Source organism: Tyto alba, unplaced genomic scaffold (assembly GCF_018691265.1).
Source record: "Tyto alba isolate M040663 unplaced genomic scaffold, T.alba_DEE_v4.0 Super-Scaffold_18, whole genome shotgun sequence".
NCBI lineage: Eukaryota > Metazoa > Chordata > Aves > Strigiformes > Tytonidae > Tyto > Tyto alba.
The window spans coordinates 19,252,443-19,268,051 of NW_024881280.1; the positions used below are offsets into that span (position 1 = coordinate 19,252,443).

At 37.6% G+C, this 15,609-nt stretch overlaps 1 protein-coding gene across 9 annotated transcripts in view; it reads right to left on the reverse strand.

Moving 5' to 3' along the window:
• HEATR5A (HEAT repeat containing 5A) overlaps positions 1 to 15,609 on the reverse strand; it is a 66,713-nt gene that overhangs the window by 16,409 nt on the left and 34,695 nt on the right. For 5 of the 9 annotated variants that reach the window (XM_042790558.1, XM_042790554.1, XM_042790555.1 and 2 more), the window contains 11 exons: positions 14,154 to 14,317; positions 13,861 to 14,036; positions 12,571 to 12,676; positions 10,410 to 10,600; positions 9,797 to 9,956; positions 8,537 to 8,726; positions 7,806 to 7,975; positions 4,793 to 4,819; positions 2,783 to 2,921; positions 1,476 to 1,658; positions 384 to 623 (listed from right to left, as the gene is read on the reverse strand). In XM_042790558.1, coding sequence (XP_042646492.1) covers positions 384 to 623; positions 1,476 to 1,658; positions 2,783 to 2,921; positions 4,793 to 4,819; positions 7,806 to 7,975; positions 8,537 to 8,726; positions 9,797 to 9,956; positions 10,410 to 10,600; positions 12,571 to 12,676; positions 13,861 to 14,036; positions 14,154 to 14,317 — 1,746 coding nt within the window. The remainder of the gene's footprint in view (positions 1 to 383; positions 624 to 1,475; positions 1,659 to 2,782; positions 2,922 to 4,792; positions 4,820 to 7,805; positions 7,976 to 8,536; positions 8,727 to 9,796; positions 9,957 to 10,409; positions 10,601 to 12,570; positions 12,677 to 13,860; positions 14,037 to 14,153; positions 14,318 to 15,609) is intronic. The other 4 variants (XM_042790561.1, XM_042790560.1, XM_042790557.1 and 1 more) reach the window with 3 other exon arrangements.

Here is a 15,609-nt window from a genome sequence, read left to right on the forward strand (position 1 = left end):
TGCTGGTAATTATGCAAATTATGAAACAAAAAAACCCTAGAGATTTTTAGTCATACTCCCAAATACCAAACCGTGATGTTGTAGGCTGGTGGCAGCTATCACTTCTGACTGCCAATTCTTATGCAGAACCAATGGCTTCCTAGGCACATACCATGGTACTACAACCAGGAAAGTGAGTGTAAATGCTGCAGCGATATGCCAATATTTTGGCAGATAAGAATTGCTCTACACCTTTATAAATACAGGCTTTAATCAAGAGTAATTAAACATTTCAAGGGTTACAAGCAACAAATTTGTGATGAATTTCATTAAGATGCAAACTGCTAACATTTATTTTAGCACCCTTTGCATTCTGTGAAATTCTTTCAGTGCTTAACACATACCTCTTGAATCACGCTGTTTTCTCTCCTGAGCCAAAGTTATGTCAAAATGTGCACTGCCTGCATTTTCACACAGGCTTATAATTTTACAAACACACTCTGCAGCAAAAACTCTGGTAGACCATCGTGGATTACTGAAAGGGTGGAACTTCTCATCTCTGTCAAACGTTAATACAGATGCATCATCTACTTTGGCAGTTTCCTCTTCTTGAGTGGTATCTACTGAGGCTACTGTATTGAAATCTGTATTTAGGACACAGGGAGGGGGGGAGAGGGGAAAGAAGAAATGTAACATACATTCTTACTGTAACTGAAAACTACAGAAGGACTCAAGGAAATCTCTTCAAAGTCCATCTCTAGCCTCCAACTCACTATGACTCCCTTCAGCCTTGGCATCTTAAAGCAAATGCCAGAATTAAAAATAAAATGTAACGAAACCGCCTACATTTGGTTGATTTTACTTGCTGGAAAACAAGATCAATACCACAAAAGTAAATGAAGAACTGCAGTAGAAGAAGTGAAAGAAAAAAAGCCCTTTTAAAATAAGTGCAACATGTTAGAAGCTAGCATCTTTCCCAATCGAAAAATCTAAATCCAAGAAGCTTTCCTCCTGCACTGCAGGCAAAAGAAAATAATTCCTCACCCCCAATATTCAGCACAGCAATTAATTTTATCTGCTCAGGAGTTTCATTATGATATAGTAAGTCTGCATTATTCCTACTATTAATAGAAAAGAGGGTCTGAAGATCTTTCTTGTAGGTAATTGCACAGGACCCACAAACTCAAATGAATTCTGCATTTCCATTTCTGATATGGAAGTAAGTTAAAATTAGCACTGTAAATCAGCAAGAATATGAACAAGCAAGATATACTAAAATGTTTTAAAAAAACTTGTTCAGTAGGGAAAAGGCAGTCAAAAGGGAGAAAGTCATATTCCTTCTGAAAGAACTAAGTTAAAGGGTCTAATGTTTCAATATGAAGGAAGATGATACACTTCATAAATGTCATTCAAGAAACAATGACATGCAGTGACATACTGTACTGCTGCAGGCCTTAATTTCATTGCATTCTCAACTACAGTGTATTAGGACTTACCAGCTGAGGCAGCAAGAACATCTTTACAAAGTTTCAACCAAAAAGAGAGCTTTTCAACTGCCATTGAAGTAAGCATATGAGTCAGAGTCTCTTTGATATCTTGGCACAATCTTTGATCCAATTCTTTGTCCAGCAAGCCCAGCAATGCCCCCTCCAGGCCTATTTCTCTGATGTTAACATCTGCTAAAAATAAAGTCTGTCAGCTGAATGCTGTACATCACAAAACTGCAGTAAAGACCACAGAGACCCCACTGAACGTTGCACAAAGAGTATCTTGTGAACAAGTATCTAGCCCTGAAGTACTTCTGAAATAATAGTATTAATTGCTTTAATAATGTATCTAAGTCATCTGAGTAAAAGAAAACTTACAACTTTTACAGAAATATACAAGCAACAGGAAGAAAGTTACCTCAGCGGGGAAAAAAAAAGAATCCTATTCTGAATTTCACAGAATTAGTATCACCATAGCATCTGAGCTCCTGAAAAAAAATTATCTTTGGCCATCTGATTCTTCACACAGACTCATAAGGCAATTCTAAAAGAATGTTTTAACTTGGAAAAGAAGTTAAAATTATTCTCCAACAAAGCTCAAAACCAGACACATTGAAATAATTTGTTAAATTAATATAACCTGTTTTTATTTGCCAAATATTACAAATTTTAAAAACCAACAGTTTTACAAAATGGCGCTAGCCTATCTTTTCTGAAAATTTTTGTATGAGTTTGAATTGAAATTCAAAGTAAAATCATTTATTACCACCATCCCCTCATAGGAAAACATATGAGGATGAACTAGTGATCATTCTCAGGCCTTTTAGCAAAGACCCCAAACCTTTAGGAAGTTAAAATTTTTAGGGACCCCAGCTGATTGTTAACTAATTCTCCGAGGCAGTGAACAGAAACTTCATTCAACAGGTTTTGTATACCTTCCCTCAATGACAGATTTTTAATTTAACAATAGATTTATGTGGGAAAATAAGATTATGAATATGTACGTAAAATGCATGACTATGAAGCAGTTATTACAACTACTGGCTAGATGGGCTTAGGTTTCTCTGGAACTCCACTTGCATTTTAGTGACCCTTACTACCTACAGTATAAGAAAAGCAATTGTATCTTCATTTTATCACTAAGAAAGGATTTGGATGCTTCCATATTTTGGTACTACATAGAGAAATGAAGCAGAAAATCTTTCTGAGCTAAGATGTCAAGAACGTAGCGAAGTTTTCACACCCATAGCAGAGCATGTTTAAAATTCACTATCAATGTGTCAAGCTCTCGGTATCTCAAAACTTCAGTATGTTACCTGGAGTAAAATCTTCTCTGCTCTCTTTAACTAGTGCAACAGCATATTCTGATACTTCAGCAGCTTCTCTTTGTACAAGTTGCCGTAAGCAAGCTACCACTGCACGTCTCAGTAATAAGTATGAGCTACAGAGATTCACCTGAAACAGGCAAGAAGAAACAGTAAGACGGCTAACAAACCTTTACAGCAGTAACTCAGTAAGGCTGGTATTTTCTGAACAATTGCAGTTATGACAAGTCTGTGAAGTCAGTAAGCATGTAATTGATGCTATTTTTGCTCAGATTTTTTTTTTTTTAAATCACAAATGAGAAGTTTTGCAACCCCTGTAATCAATTTTAACGTATCAGTAATTTTAACATTTTCTCTCCAAAGATAACTAGTAAGACTGATTTGGGGCTGGATCCAACTCCCACCAATATTGCTAGAAAGACCACGATTCAGGTCACTGAAGTTAATGGGGGTCTCCATGAACAATAACTATTCTTTGACTACAGGGTATATACATAATGGGCTTGGAAACTCAGCGGAAGAGAAAATAAATCACCCTCAGATATGTAACTAGAGAAATGCCAGTGTAACCTAGGGTGAGACAGTCAGTCAGGCTTTAGTAAATCTGAACTCCATGCATGAAATGAAGTTTAAAAGAAAGGTTAAAGAAAATACTGATGCAATTCCATAGCAAAAAATATTATATATTCATATTACATTAAATTACGTTTTAGAAAAGTTGAGAGAAAGGGTGAGAGTTACTGGTGAATGTATCACACTGAGACAAGTCAGGCCTTCTGAGCAGTTTCTAGCAAAAAAGTTTGTAACATCACCATATTTTAACACCACCAGGCCAGTGTTTGTTTTTTATACTGAAAGAAGCATAATAACAGATTGATTCATTACAGGAACAAGGGAAAACACTTAAAAAACCCAAGACACAGCCTCAACGCTTTTTTGTCAGAGTGGAGCTTTCTGATTTTTATTTGCTTGCTTTCAACTTTAAGAACATTCTGAACATTAAGAATATTTAAGAAATATCTCAAAGATGCCACGAACCAGCTGTGTGGCCAGGCAAGATGGCAACAGCAGTATTTATGCAGCTTCTTTTAAATTAAACTTAGGTTCTCATCAAAAAAGTTATCCGCTACAAGTAAACAATTGTGTACCCTTAACTGTCACCATCCTTAAAATAGACAGAGTTGAGTGTCTGCTGCACGGGAACCTTGCAGTAAGGTCATGCTCCTCATTTGCCAGCAACAGGTCAATATATGTTAGTCAAAATGACTAATATATATTAGTTAGCATACAGTTAATAAGAACAACCTAAGGACAAAAAGAGTGAGTGATACAGAATTTCAGCTTTGTTACACTAACAAAACTAAGCTTCATCTTCTGAATTTCTATGCATGCACCTGAATCTATAGTACTCTGGAATTACCTATTTAATACATACAAAGATACACTCTCTGCATAATTATTCGAAAAGAAAAGAAACCTGACTCAATAAGTATGTCTGGTCTGCAAGATACTTTAATTGAAACTTTTAAAACAAATGAGGCTTTTAATAGAACATTTATGCAAGCAGGCTACACATTCTACTTCGAGTTGGACATGCATGAACTCCGTGCTCATTTTTAATAGGGAAAGAACAGAGGAACCAATTCAGGCTACCGAATAATGCATTTTTCATCTCTCATTCTCACACATTCTAAGCGGGGGACAAGACTAAATAACAGACACAAAATGCAAGCATCACATACAAACTTGAATGAACAAACAGTTCCCTTCCTGTGCTTAAGATGTCAAAAACAAAATTATGCCTTACTAAGCACATAAATGAAATGTACGTTTGCCATCTGCAGAAAGTTAGGAAGGGTCTGGTTAGGATGACAATCAAATATCACTTGACATGCTAAAAGAAATTACATTAAAATGGTTAAAAGGAAAAGATAAAAGATGAAATAAAAAACACCACTGCAAACGGCAAAAGTTTAGGATTAACAAGGCACAAGGACCTACCAACACAGAATTATCCAACAAGATTTCCTGCACAAAAACAAATGACAAAGCAGTCATGACAAAACCAAAGTATAGATATCACAGTGATACCAACCACAGAGACTGTTACATGTAAATTCAGCATATATTACAATTCAGAATCTTATCCCAAACATACCAAAACCCTAATCTGCTTAGTTCATTTATTTGCTATTTAACGTTGAACACACTTAAATTGCAAGACAGCTGTCCCTAAAATTATGACTTAAACAATACCAAGACAACAGCACAGCATAATTATTGAGATTATATCCCTCTTGTGTTTCAAAATATCTTTAATGTTTTGCAGCTGAAAACTGGTGTTCACTATATTGTAAGTTTACACAGATATGCTCTTTAGAAGTCTGTGTTAGCTTTAGAGCTAATGTTAGACATAATTAAAAGCATATGATTTCTATTCCACTGGAGCCAAGAATTTAACTGATAGGATAAGCATTACTGCGATGCAGAGCCCCGCGAAAAAAGATCCAATTGACAAAGAAAGAATACTTTCAGATGCTGAAGAAGGGAAGCTAGATAATGACAGGCACATGTACAAAATTACAAAAAAAAAATAAAACAAAACCAAAACAACAACCAAAAAATTATCCAGTGAAGCTGTGTATCCATTTCCTGATTCATGTTTTGTTAGTGCTAGCAGTCACAAACTGAACGGTCTGAATACTTCAGGGTCTGAACCACCTCATGCTCTAAGGGGTAGGAAGACAGGTGGAGGAGGCAGCTTGCAGCTGCTCACAGCAATTGCACTGGCATGCCTAATGCTACATTTATAAGGAAAAGGAGAAGGAGGAAAGGCAAGTTTGAAGACACATAAATTTTCTGGAAACCTTGGGGAAAAAGGGAGGAGAGGCGAGTTGGTTCAAACGTTACTAATAAATAAATAAATAAATAAATAAATATTCGCACATTTGTTTTCAAGATTTTGAGTGAGAATTCATGTTTCTATGGACAGAAGGGGAAAAGATCACTTATCTGACCACAGACTCTTTGCCTCTCCTGTTTTTCTACCTTAAATAAATAATGCAGTGGTGAATATCCACAGTGTCTGGTGCCCAGCTTTTTTACTCTGCTTCCCCTTAAGACTTCAAAATGTGTTGCAAAGGAGGACAGTCACACCTTGTTCTCCACTTGCAGAAATCTAAACTCATGGTGAATGACTTGCTGAGGGTCACCCTGCAAGCCAACAACAGTCAAGCGCAGATTTCAGGTCCAGTCCAACAGTCTATTTTGCTTTCCTAGCAAGACAGTGATTTAGTGGGTGGAAACTATACAGATGGATGGTTTGTTTTACAACTGCAGAAGTCGGTTTGTGCCATGATCTTTCCACAGATCTGTAAAGCACACACTCAAACCTTCTTTAAGACACTCTCGAGAGATGTACTGACGTTTACTGAATTGTCAGTATCAGCAACATTGGCTGTAGTTCAGTAACAAGTTTGTAAGAATGAGAAAAGTTCACTGACTTTGGTGGACTCCTCCCCTGTGAAGCTCACAATCGTTTCTGGGGTAGAGGTGAACACACACATGTGTACTGAAGCATGAACACACACACACTCAAGCCATGAACCATTTTTCCTCTTAACTTAGTAATTTAATGTTATAAAGTTCATAAAGTACTGTATGAAGTACTTTGAGACAATTTGTAACCAATAAAAATCAGTACTATCATATAGACAACTTTATCATGAGAACCTCTTTAATAGTAGAGAGTTGCTATTAGAGAGATCATACTGTACATGGATTTACATATGATCCCAAATGCTAATATATCCTCTGAGTAAGAGTGACTTGTATGATTTGTTGTGATTTTATCAATGTAAAAAAACCTGTGTTTCACTCAGAAAAGAGAAAATCATAGCTGGTATATTTTAAAAGAAATAATAGTTCAGATGAGCAGCTAGTATATCCATGCTTAACACAATGTAGTGCTGAAAAAGCTTCTCCTTCAGTTTTCCCTTGGCTCCTACAATCATGTTTCTAGTCAAACTGAATAAAGTTAAATGGGAGGAATCTAAACTTTATACAAAATAAATATAAGGTTACTATCAATATATGTGCTACCCAGAGGAAGATGCAAACATGAACTATGTTAAGATAGACAAGAGATTAAAAAAAAACCCACTGTACTTTACTGTCTGTGCTTATTTGTTTCTCTCTGATTTACCGGGAGATTAGATGGTCATATTAAAAAAAAACAACCAACCAAACAACACCCCCCCCCACATACACACACACACACCAAAAAAACCCTCGGTGGCCTCTGAAAACCCATCAAGGCTAGTAATTACTTGAAAATCATTTGTGATCTCTTCAGAGAACTAAGTGCTTCAGAGCAGCAGCTATTCAAAGACAGAGATATTTTTTGGAGGAAAAAACAAACAAATCCCCCTCTTCTTTCTCAAATAGGGCTAAAAAAGCTTTATTTATTTATTTTTCCCCAAGACCTAGTTTGACTATTACTTATGTGTCAGAAATGTCTATGCTGACTGCCAAGAAGTCAGTATACTGAAGCATTAGTGCTACAGAAGTTACAAAATAGAGAAACCCACAATTTTTCACTATCAGGAAAAAAACCCAGACAAAACCATTCTCAGTAATTAGTGCACACAAATTTTTTTAATCAATACTTCACCTAAGACATAAAATGCAGCAGAGGAAAAAAAAATCCAGCACAAAGTTGTAATGGATGGTATATGGTGCCAGACAACTGGTCTTAGTAAGAACAGCAGAACGCACTTGTAAGCAGTTCAGAAGGCCAAGATTTCTACAGAACATGCACATCTTGTAAAAGGGGAAGCAGAAGCTGGGGAAAAAACTGAAAAAATTGAGAATACTTGCCTGTAGGAGAATATGAAACACCTGACCTCTATACAATGATCAGTTTCTCTGGTTAAAGAAGCATCTGCATTTTTAAAGTGTTTCTGAACAGAATGTTTTAAAACACAAGGATATAGACTAATGAATGTATACTCACACATAGGCAGCTTACAAGGCTAGACAAGTTGACATGTCGAGGAGCAAACATGTGAAGCTGCTGAAGGCAAGAGATGGCTTGAGCCTGAACAAGGCAGTCAGGATTATCCTGCATCACTGCACAGCCCAGGAGGCAGGAAGTTCTTAAGGCTGAAACTGCTGTACTGCTGCCTATATTCAGAAGAAAAAAGATTTTTGTTTTTAAAACTTTTTTTTTTTTCCCAAAACACAGTAACCTGTCTTTTTCCCAAGCCACCTGTAACTCTCATCCTCTTGAAGGATACTTTTTGTATCTGTGTTATACTTGGTTATCAATGAGTAACGGTCACACTGCTCTCCGGAAATTTCAGTGTCCAGTTATCTAAAAGTTGATTAAGATGCAAATTTTAAATGTCTCCATTGTAACTAAGACACAGACTGGTTCCTAACTCACGACATATGAATACTTTCTGTTTTCATGCTAAATGTACAAATTTTCAGCCCAAGGCAAGGCTTGAAGAACCAGTTCAAAGGAAAAGACTTCGAAAAGAGACACTGTTTTTAGGAAACTAGCTAGCAGTCATGTCATCTTGGCTGCATAAATTCATGGCCTATGAAACACTGTCTTACAATGAGGAAAAAAATAAAACTTAGCATGCACCTATTTGTTGCTAAAATTTTAATTACACATTCAAACAATGTTTAGCAATTTTGTTGTTAAACCAAGCAAAGCTGACACTATATGTTGCATACCTTGCAACTCAGGGCCCAGTGTGGTAATAAGTGCATTTAAACAGCGACCAAGGCTTTGGTGAACTTCAGCGTAAGCAGGAGGTACAGTCAACAACAACATGAGAACAAGAGATAAGGTAGGTTCCACATGCACGTGATACAAGGGACCAGCTAAATCTACTATCAGTGACAGAGAGTGTAGCGCCCATGCCTGTAAAATAAGAGAAGCAGTCACGTAATGTCTGTATGATAGAATAAACATAAGATCTTTTAAAAATTTGATAGTTCAAGTGAAACTCAGTAATTAAGGGTAATAACAGCTGCACTCTTAGGTTCCAAAGGGACAAATGGAGAGGTTATAGAAAGAAACTTTAAGAACCTGATGCCTAATAAGCCATTTTGAATATTTTACAAGTAACTGTATGTTCTGCAATGAAAGAACCACTTAAATTTTGTCATGGTTAATTAAAAAAAAATTAATAGTAAGTTAATTTAACAGTGATTATTATTTCTCAAATACATTCTACTCTTTGTAGAATTTCTTACAGTTCCATGTACAAGAACAAGAGAATTATGGAAAAACACCTGCTGAAATAACATATTGTTTTAGTCGCAGTTACTTTGCACCAATAGCCACATCTGTTTCGTGTCAATATACAGTTCTTCTCTGTGTAAATATATTGTAGATAAAGCTTAAAAAAATTTTTTAACTCAGTTTTAAACAATTACATGGAATACACTCAATGTCTCTTAAAGCTATTCTTATAGATAGATAACAGTTTTAGCCACAGAGAAATAACTTGAATTAGTTTTCAAAACATCTTGCCTTATTCAAGCAAGTATATTGAACAAGTTCAACAGTATTCAGGCTGTTATTTACCACACAACCTTTCAACAAAAATGCTGTGAGGTGAACATTGTAGCAGAGACTAACGGACATGAACAAAAAGCCCTAGGTACTATCTAGTCAAGGTCGATACATAGGTGAATGTGAAATTAAACAATTCCTAAACCACCAGATATTGTTTCCAAAACCAGCATATCAGCCTTATCAGCTTCACTGATCATTAAATAAGACCCTCCCATATCTCATCATAGTTCTTACTTTGAAAGTGGATTTTGACCAGGGGCTATGGTTTTCATTGCCTTTGCTGCTCCAGCCATCACCTGTGAGGTATGCCTAAGAGTCTGTGAAGTGATATTCTTACAAGAAAAAACTTATACTCCAGAATATAAATCAGTGAATTCGTAACATAGTATTTTTAGATAAGTGACAAGTACCTGTACGTCAGGAGAAGTACTGTCCTGAGATAAAGTATAAAGGATTCCAACACATGCATTCAGGTGCTGAGTAGAACCTATTCCTCCCAGGTACCTATAGAGACATCCCAGAGCCAAAGAATGACCTGTTCTTGATACCACATCCCTAGCAGATTTTAGCCTAATAATTGTAAGAGAAGAAATATGTTAGTGTAACCACCAAGACCGATACTACATAATAAGCACATCTACAAGTGGTATTTCTAGTATATAATCAACAAAATATTTTATTAGACACTGTTATTTGCCAAAATTCCAAGTTCATTTATCATCTCTTATCTGAAGGGAGGACCAAAAATATTTTAGATATACTTAAATGATGTTGCTAGAACAGCAGCCAATTTAATTTATTTGAAAGCTGACATGCTTACTTAGGCAATCTTCTTATAGCTCAGCAAAACTAAGAAATACATGCAGAAGTCAGGCAGTGCTTTTTCCTGTTAACTTCTGAAGTGACATGAAATTCATGAAGGAAACCACCTTTAAAAATTATTACCGTAATAGGGGCCAGGTAGATTTCTTAAACATTTTTATAAACTCAACCAGTAACTTACCACACTTTTTTTGAACTTACTTGTCAAAACTGACTTGTGCTAATCCAGCAGTGAAGGCACTGTCAGAAACCACCTGTGCCAATCTGGACAAACACTCTGCAGCAGCACATCTTAGGAGTGGATTATTGCTTTCCAAGGCACCCATTACCAATGTAAGGGCAGACCTTCTAACTTCTTCTGGACCTAAACTTCCCTTGCAGTTAGCCAAGTGCTAAAAATAGATATTAAGTATATTAAACAGCAAGACAGTATAGCAATCAGAATGTGTTTTTCTGTCAGTCATGCAAAAATTAGAAGACCTATAGAAGGGATTTGATTTTCTTTCCCTTTTGTCTGCTGTTTTGAGAGTCAGAAGTGTAAGTCCATAGCACAACACTATAGTATCAACATTCTGATTTTTAAAATACTGGATATATTGCAGTAGAATCTAATAAACCAACACACTAGCATAAAATTCAGGAAACTGTATCAAGAAGAAAACCAGTAAAAACAGAATAATGATAGAAAGAAAAATCCCAGACCAAAAAGAGTATGAGCAAAAGCTACAGCAGTTATCTGGATTGAATATTCAACATGCCCAAACAGAAATATTGTACATAAAAGGTCTTGCCTATTCTGAAAACATTTTGCCTTACTTTGAAGAAAACCTAAGCAAGGAAGAATGAAAACTGCACACGAACAGAGGAAAATACCAATAAAGCATCAGAGAACAGCAACAAAAGGTGGATAGTTATGAGATTGCCTTACCAATTGTTACTTTTTATTTATACAGTAAGGATATAAAAGAAACAGTGATAAAGACAGAAATGATACAGAGCTTTTCCACCTCTCCTATTTGAATGACATGAGCATGGATGATAGCATATTACAGTGTACTAGAATGGGTTTCTCTAAGCCTTTAACATTAAAAAAAGAGAAAAATTAAACTATGAGTCTTCAGCACTGTCGTGGTTTAGGCCTGGTTGGCAGCCAACCACCACGCAGCAGCTCTCTCTCCCTTCCCCTCCGGCAATGAGAAGGGACAGAGAGCCAGGCTTGGGGTTCAAGATAGGACTGGGATGGGGGAAAATCCCCCTTTTATGATCACGAGCAAAAGGCAGACTCGTTAGGGGAAGAAAAAAAAGAACATACATTTATTACAGACACTAACAACACATAACAGAGTAAGACAGTGAGAAGCATTGCCACATCTTGAGAACACCTTCCCCCCACCCCTCCCTTCTTCCCGGGCTCAGCTCTGCTCCCGATATCTCTACCTCCTCCCCCAGTGGCGCAGGGGCAGGGAATGGGGGGTGCAGTCAGTGCTGCCACTTCCCTTATCTTCAGTGAGGGGAGTGTCCGAAACTTGTTCCTCCGGCTCCATCGTGGTCCCGCTCTCACAGGAGACAGTGCTCCACAAACTTTCTCCGACATGAATTCCTCCCACGGGCCGCAGCGTTCCCCACACTGCTCCGTCATGGGTCACTAACTTCCTCCGACTGGATTCCCTCCCACGGCTGCAGCCCTTCCCGAGCTGCTCCGGCGTGGGACACCCCCGCATGCTGCAATCCTCCCAGCACTGAATTACAGCAGCGGGGCTGCCTTTTCCCATGAGACCCCAGCCTTCTTCGGGCATAGAACCTTCATCATCCAAGCAGAAGCCACAGGCCGTAAATCAATGTCTGCTCCACCGTAGATCTCCATGGGTGGCGGGGGGGGCGCCCTGCCGTCTCACCACAGGATACAGGGGGGTCTCTGCTCCGGCACACCTCCCCCCTCCTTTCTTCCTCTGTTCCTCCACTGACCTTGGTGTCCACACAGCTGCAGCAACTCCTCCTCACAAGTCCCACTGCCCGTCACCACGTCCCTTCTTAAATACGTTATCGCAGAGGTGCAGCTGATTGGCTCAGTTTTCCAAACAGAAGTGGAGCTGACGTGGAGCTGGGGGAGCTTCAAGAAGCTTCTCACAGGGGGCCGCCCCGATAGCCCCCTCCCCTGCCACCAAAAAACTCCACCACTCACTCAACTCAGGACAAGCACTTAAGAGAAGTGTGATATCACAAAACAATATGCATTTTACAGAAAGCAGGACTGATCTTCACCTTGAATGTTAATCAAAAAAAGAACTTCTGTGTATACACATCTGAACCAACAGATGCCATGTTTTAGTAACAGAGAGGGAGAGAAGCAAAGGAGATTTACCTTTAAGGAAGTAGAAAAGGCTGACACAACATTTAGTTGTACTATTTGTTGTCGTGATCCTTTTGTTTGCTTTATGGAATTCAACAATTGCTCTAAAACCTGGAGCCTTAAACAAAAACAGAAAAGAAACCACAGAATTAAAAATTAAGGAAAGAAATCAAGGTTTTTTATTTTAAAACACACAACAAAGCTTATGTATTACAGAAACAGAGGTGGAACAAATCTACTACCCTAACACTTGAGCATTTTCCTTCAACTGCCATCCCCAACTACTACAAAAAAATTTTTGTATTCCATGTCTCAATAAGCAATTACTCTATGAACACGAACTTTTTGCCTTTGTTTCCTTACAACCTATGTCTTCACAGATTATCACCTATACCTAAGTAACATCAGACAGATGTTACTGAAAGGAACAGCATATGGGAATGATGCATTTTGACTTACAATTGAGAAAGGATGAAGGAAAAGAAAAAGGAAAATGCAGTTATCTACAGCAATTTGTTCAGGTATTGAGAAACAGATGAAGAGAATAAACCAGCAACCTGGTGACATTAAGGGCAAAAAGCCCAGACAAACAGGAAAAAAAACGACCAAAAAAAAAGTAGTCAGTGAAGACAGAATAAGGAATTAAATGCAAGTCAGAAGAACATACCATAAAGCGCCAATTTTATTAGCAGGTATGCTCATATACAAATAGCTGCCTTGGGATTACACTAAACCCTGAGCATTCTAAACAGCGAAGACATCAAGATTCAAGACTCGCAAGCTAAGCGCTTGTCCCTCACAGGAAACTACTAAACCCTCACCACATATAACGATCATCATCCAAGTTCTAACTACAGTTGACTTTGAAAATATAAAGCTGTTTAAATTAAAAATAATTGGTTACTCTAATGCTACATTCAAGAAAATTACCAGCAGAGCACAGGATAAGCAATAGCATGCAACAATCTGGAGGAATTTCATGCCTCAGTAATTGGTGTGCTTATAAATGTGAAAGAAACCAAAATGCCATGTGTGAAGTGGGAAGATACATACACACACACAAGAAGTCTGTGATCCCTTTCAAGCATTCTTGTACCTTGACAGAACTGTGTTAAGACATACACTCTTGTTTCTTCCCATCCACTTTTTATAAAGAATGAGGCAGGATAAGGTTTCACAGAACCAACTTATACAATTCATCATTTATTCAGAATTGTTTTCTTTTCTGTTCATTTTCAAACAACACTGTGATGGTCTTTTAGCATCTCCCAGATTCCACAACAGTTACGGTTACTACTTTACCTGTGAGATTCTGCTACATGGAAGAACATAACTCCAAAAAGACGAGTTGCTGCACGGATAACAGACAACACAGGAGGTAGTGGTTTAGGTACTGAATCACCTTTTGCAACTTTCTCATAAATTGAGTAAGGGTCATATTCCAGGCTGCCGCCAGCTATGCTGTTACCTAAAAGGAGCTGTAAGAAGGAAAAAGGTGATAGCCATATTTTCGACCAAGTCAAAACCAGCACTGATCCAAATAACAAGAACTGTATGAAAACATAGTATTACCATCATACTAGCTCAAAAAGTACCTGCTCTTCGATAAATCGGTGATCCGTCTCCTGCAGTAAGGGACCAAGTAAAAGGAGATCATTCTCATGACAAAGTGGGGGAAGCAAGAATGTAGAGGCATCAATCTGGCTATCTGGGACAGTCAGGTCAGCCACTAACTCTTTTAGAACAGCACAGAAGCTTCCTTTAAATTAAAAGAAAAAAATATTCAAAACTCTCAGTTAATTACTTTCCACGAGCAACTCTGAGAGCAAGATATTTATACTGAAATAGCAACATCAATCTAATATTTCTCTTAAGTCTTCAAACGGTTAATTGGAGAACACTGTTGCTACAGGGGAAACAACAGAGCATTACCTAAGATAAGCAAATTAAGCACACAGAGCAATCACAAAGCTGAAAACCAGAAACCTTTACCTTAAGAGAAGGCATAATGCCATACAACTGCTAATTCAATAAATTAGTTACATTTGCAATTAAAGTAGAGGAAAAAAGGCAGTTACAAGCACAGCCATATTTTCTTCTATTTCCTGGAAATTAATGCTATGGAATGTATTACATGATCAGGCAGGAATACTTGGACTGGGCAAGCAGATGTAGTTTAAAGCATTTTTAAGTTTGATAAATAACCAAAAGCTGCAGAACGTACTTCCTATTTCAGGAGCTTGCACTCAAAAAGCAAAACATGAAGAATTTACTGTAGGTTACATTATGATAATTTATACTGGTAGTTAAAACTTTCCTGTATTTTTGTACATAATATTTCAGACAAGACTGTACATTATACATGAACAACAACATTAGGCATTCTGAGTCAGACTATTTTAGGGTATTAAAATAGTCCCTGCAGTGAGAGAATATTTCTAGTCCTGAACCTCACACGACATGTAAGGTCTGGCTTATCTGACAAGTTGTGCAGAACTGATATTAAAGAATGCACGCAGTCTTTATGCAAATATTACATAAGAATTTATCTCCAGAGCATTAAGGCTGCAAAGTCAAGTCTTCTTGAATTGGTAAATAACAGCATTAAGGGGGGTTTAACTCCACATCTCTAGTTCTTTGCATTCAGTTTTGTTGTTAGATGATCATACAATTGTTTGCTTGCACTGGAGTTGCCTGTAACTTTTCAACACATGGAAGTTCCAAAAAGGGGGATAACACAGTTATCAACACCTCATAAGCACAAGCAGAACCTTTTATATAGTTGGAGCTGGTAGCTGCAACCAGCTATTTTACCCTTCCTGAATCTTGAATCTGTTCTAAGAAAGCTGACTTCCTCCTCACTGCCCCCCAAACTCCTGTCACCATCAGCCTCTCTCCCCTGCAGGCATCTGTTGCTTTGACTGACTCCCTGATTAATTAGCAAGTATGCAATTTTCCCCCAAATGCTTAACTCAAATCTAAATGCAAAAGGTTAGCACTATCAAATATATTCCAAGATGCACAGATAGTATGTGAAAGGGACAGAAATTG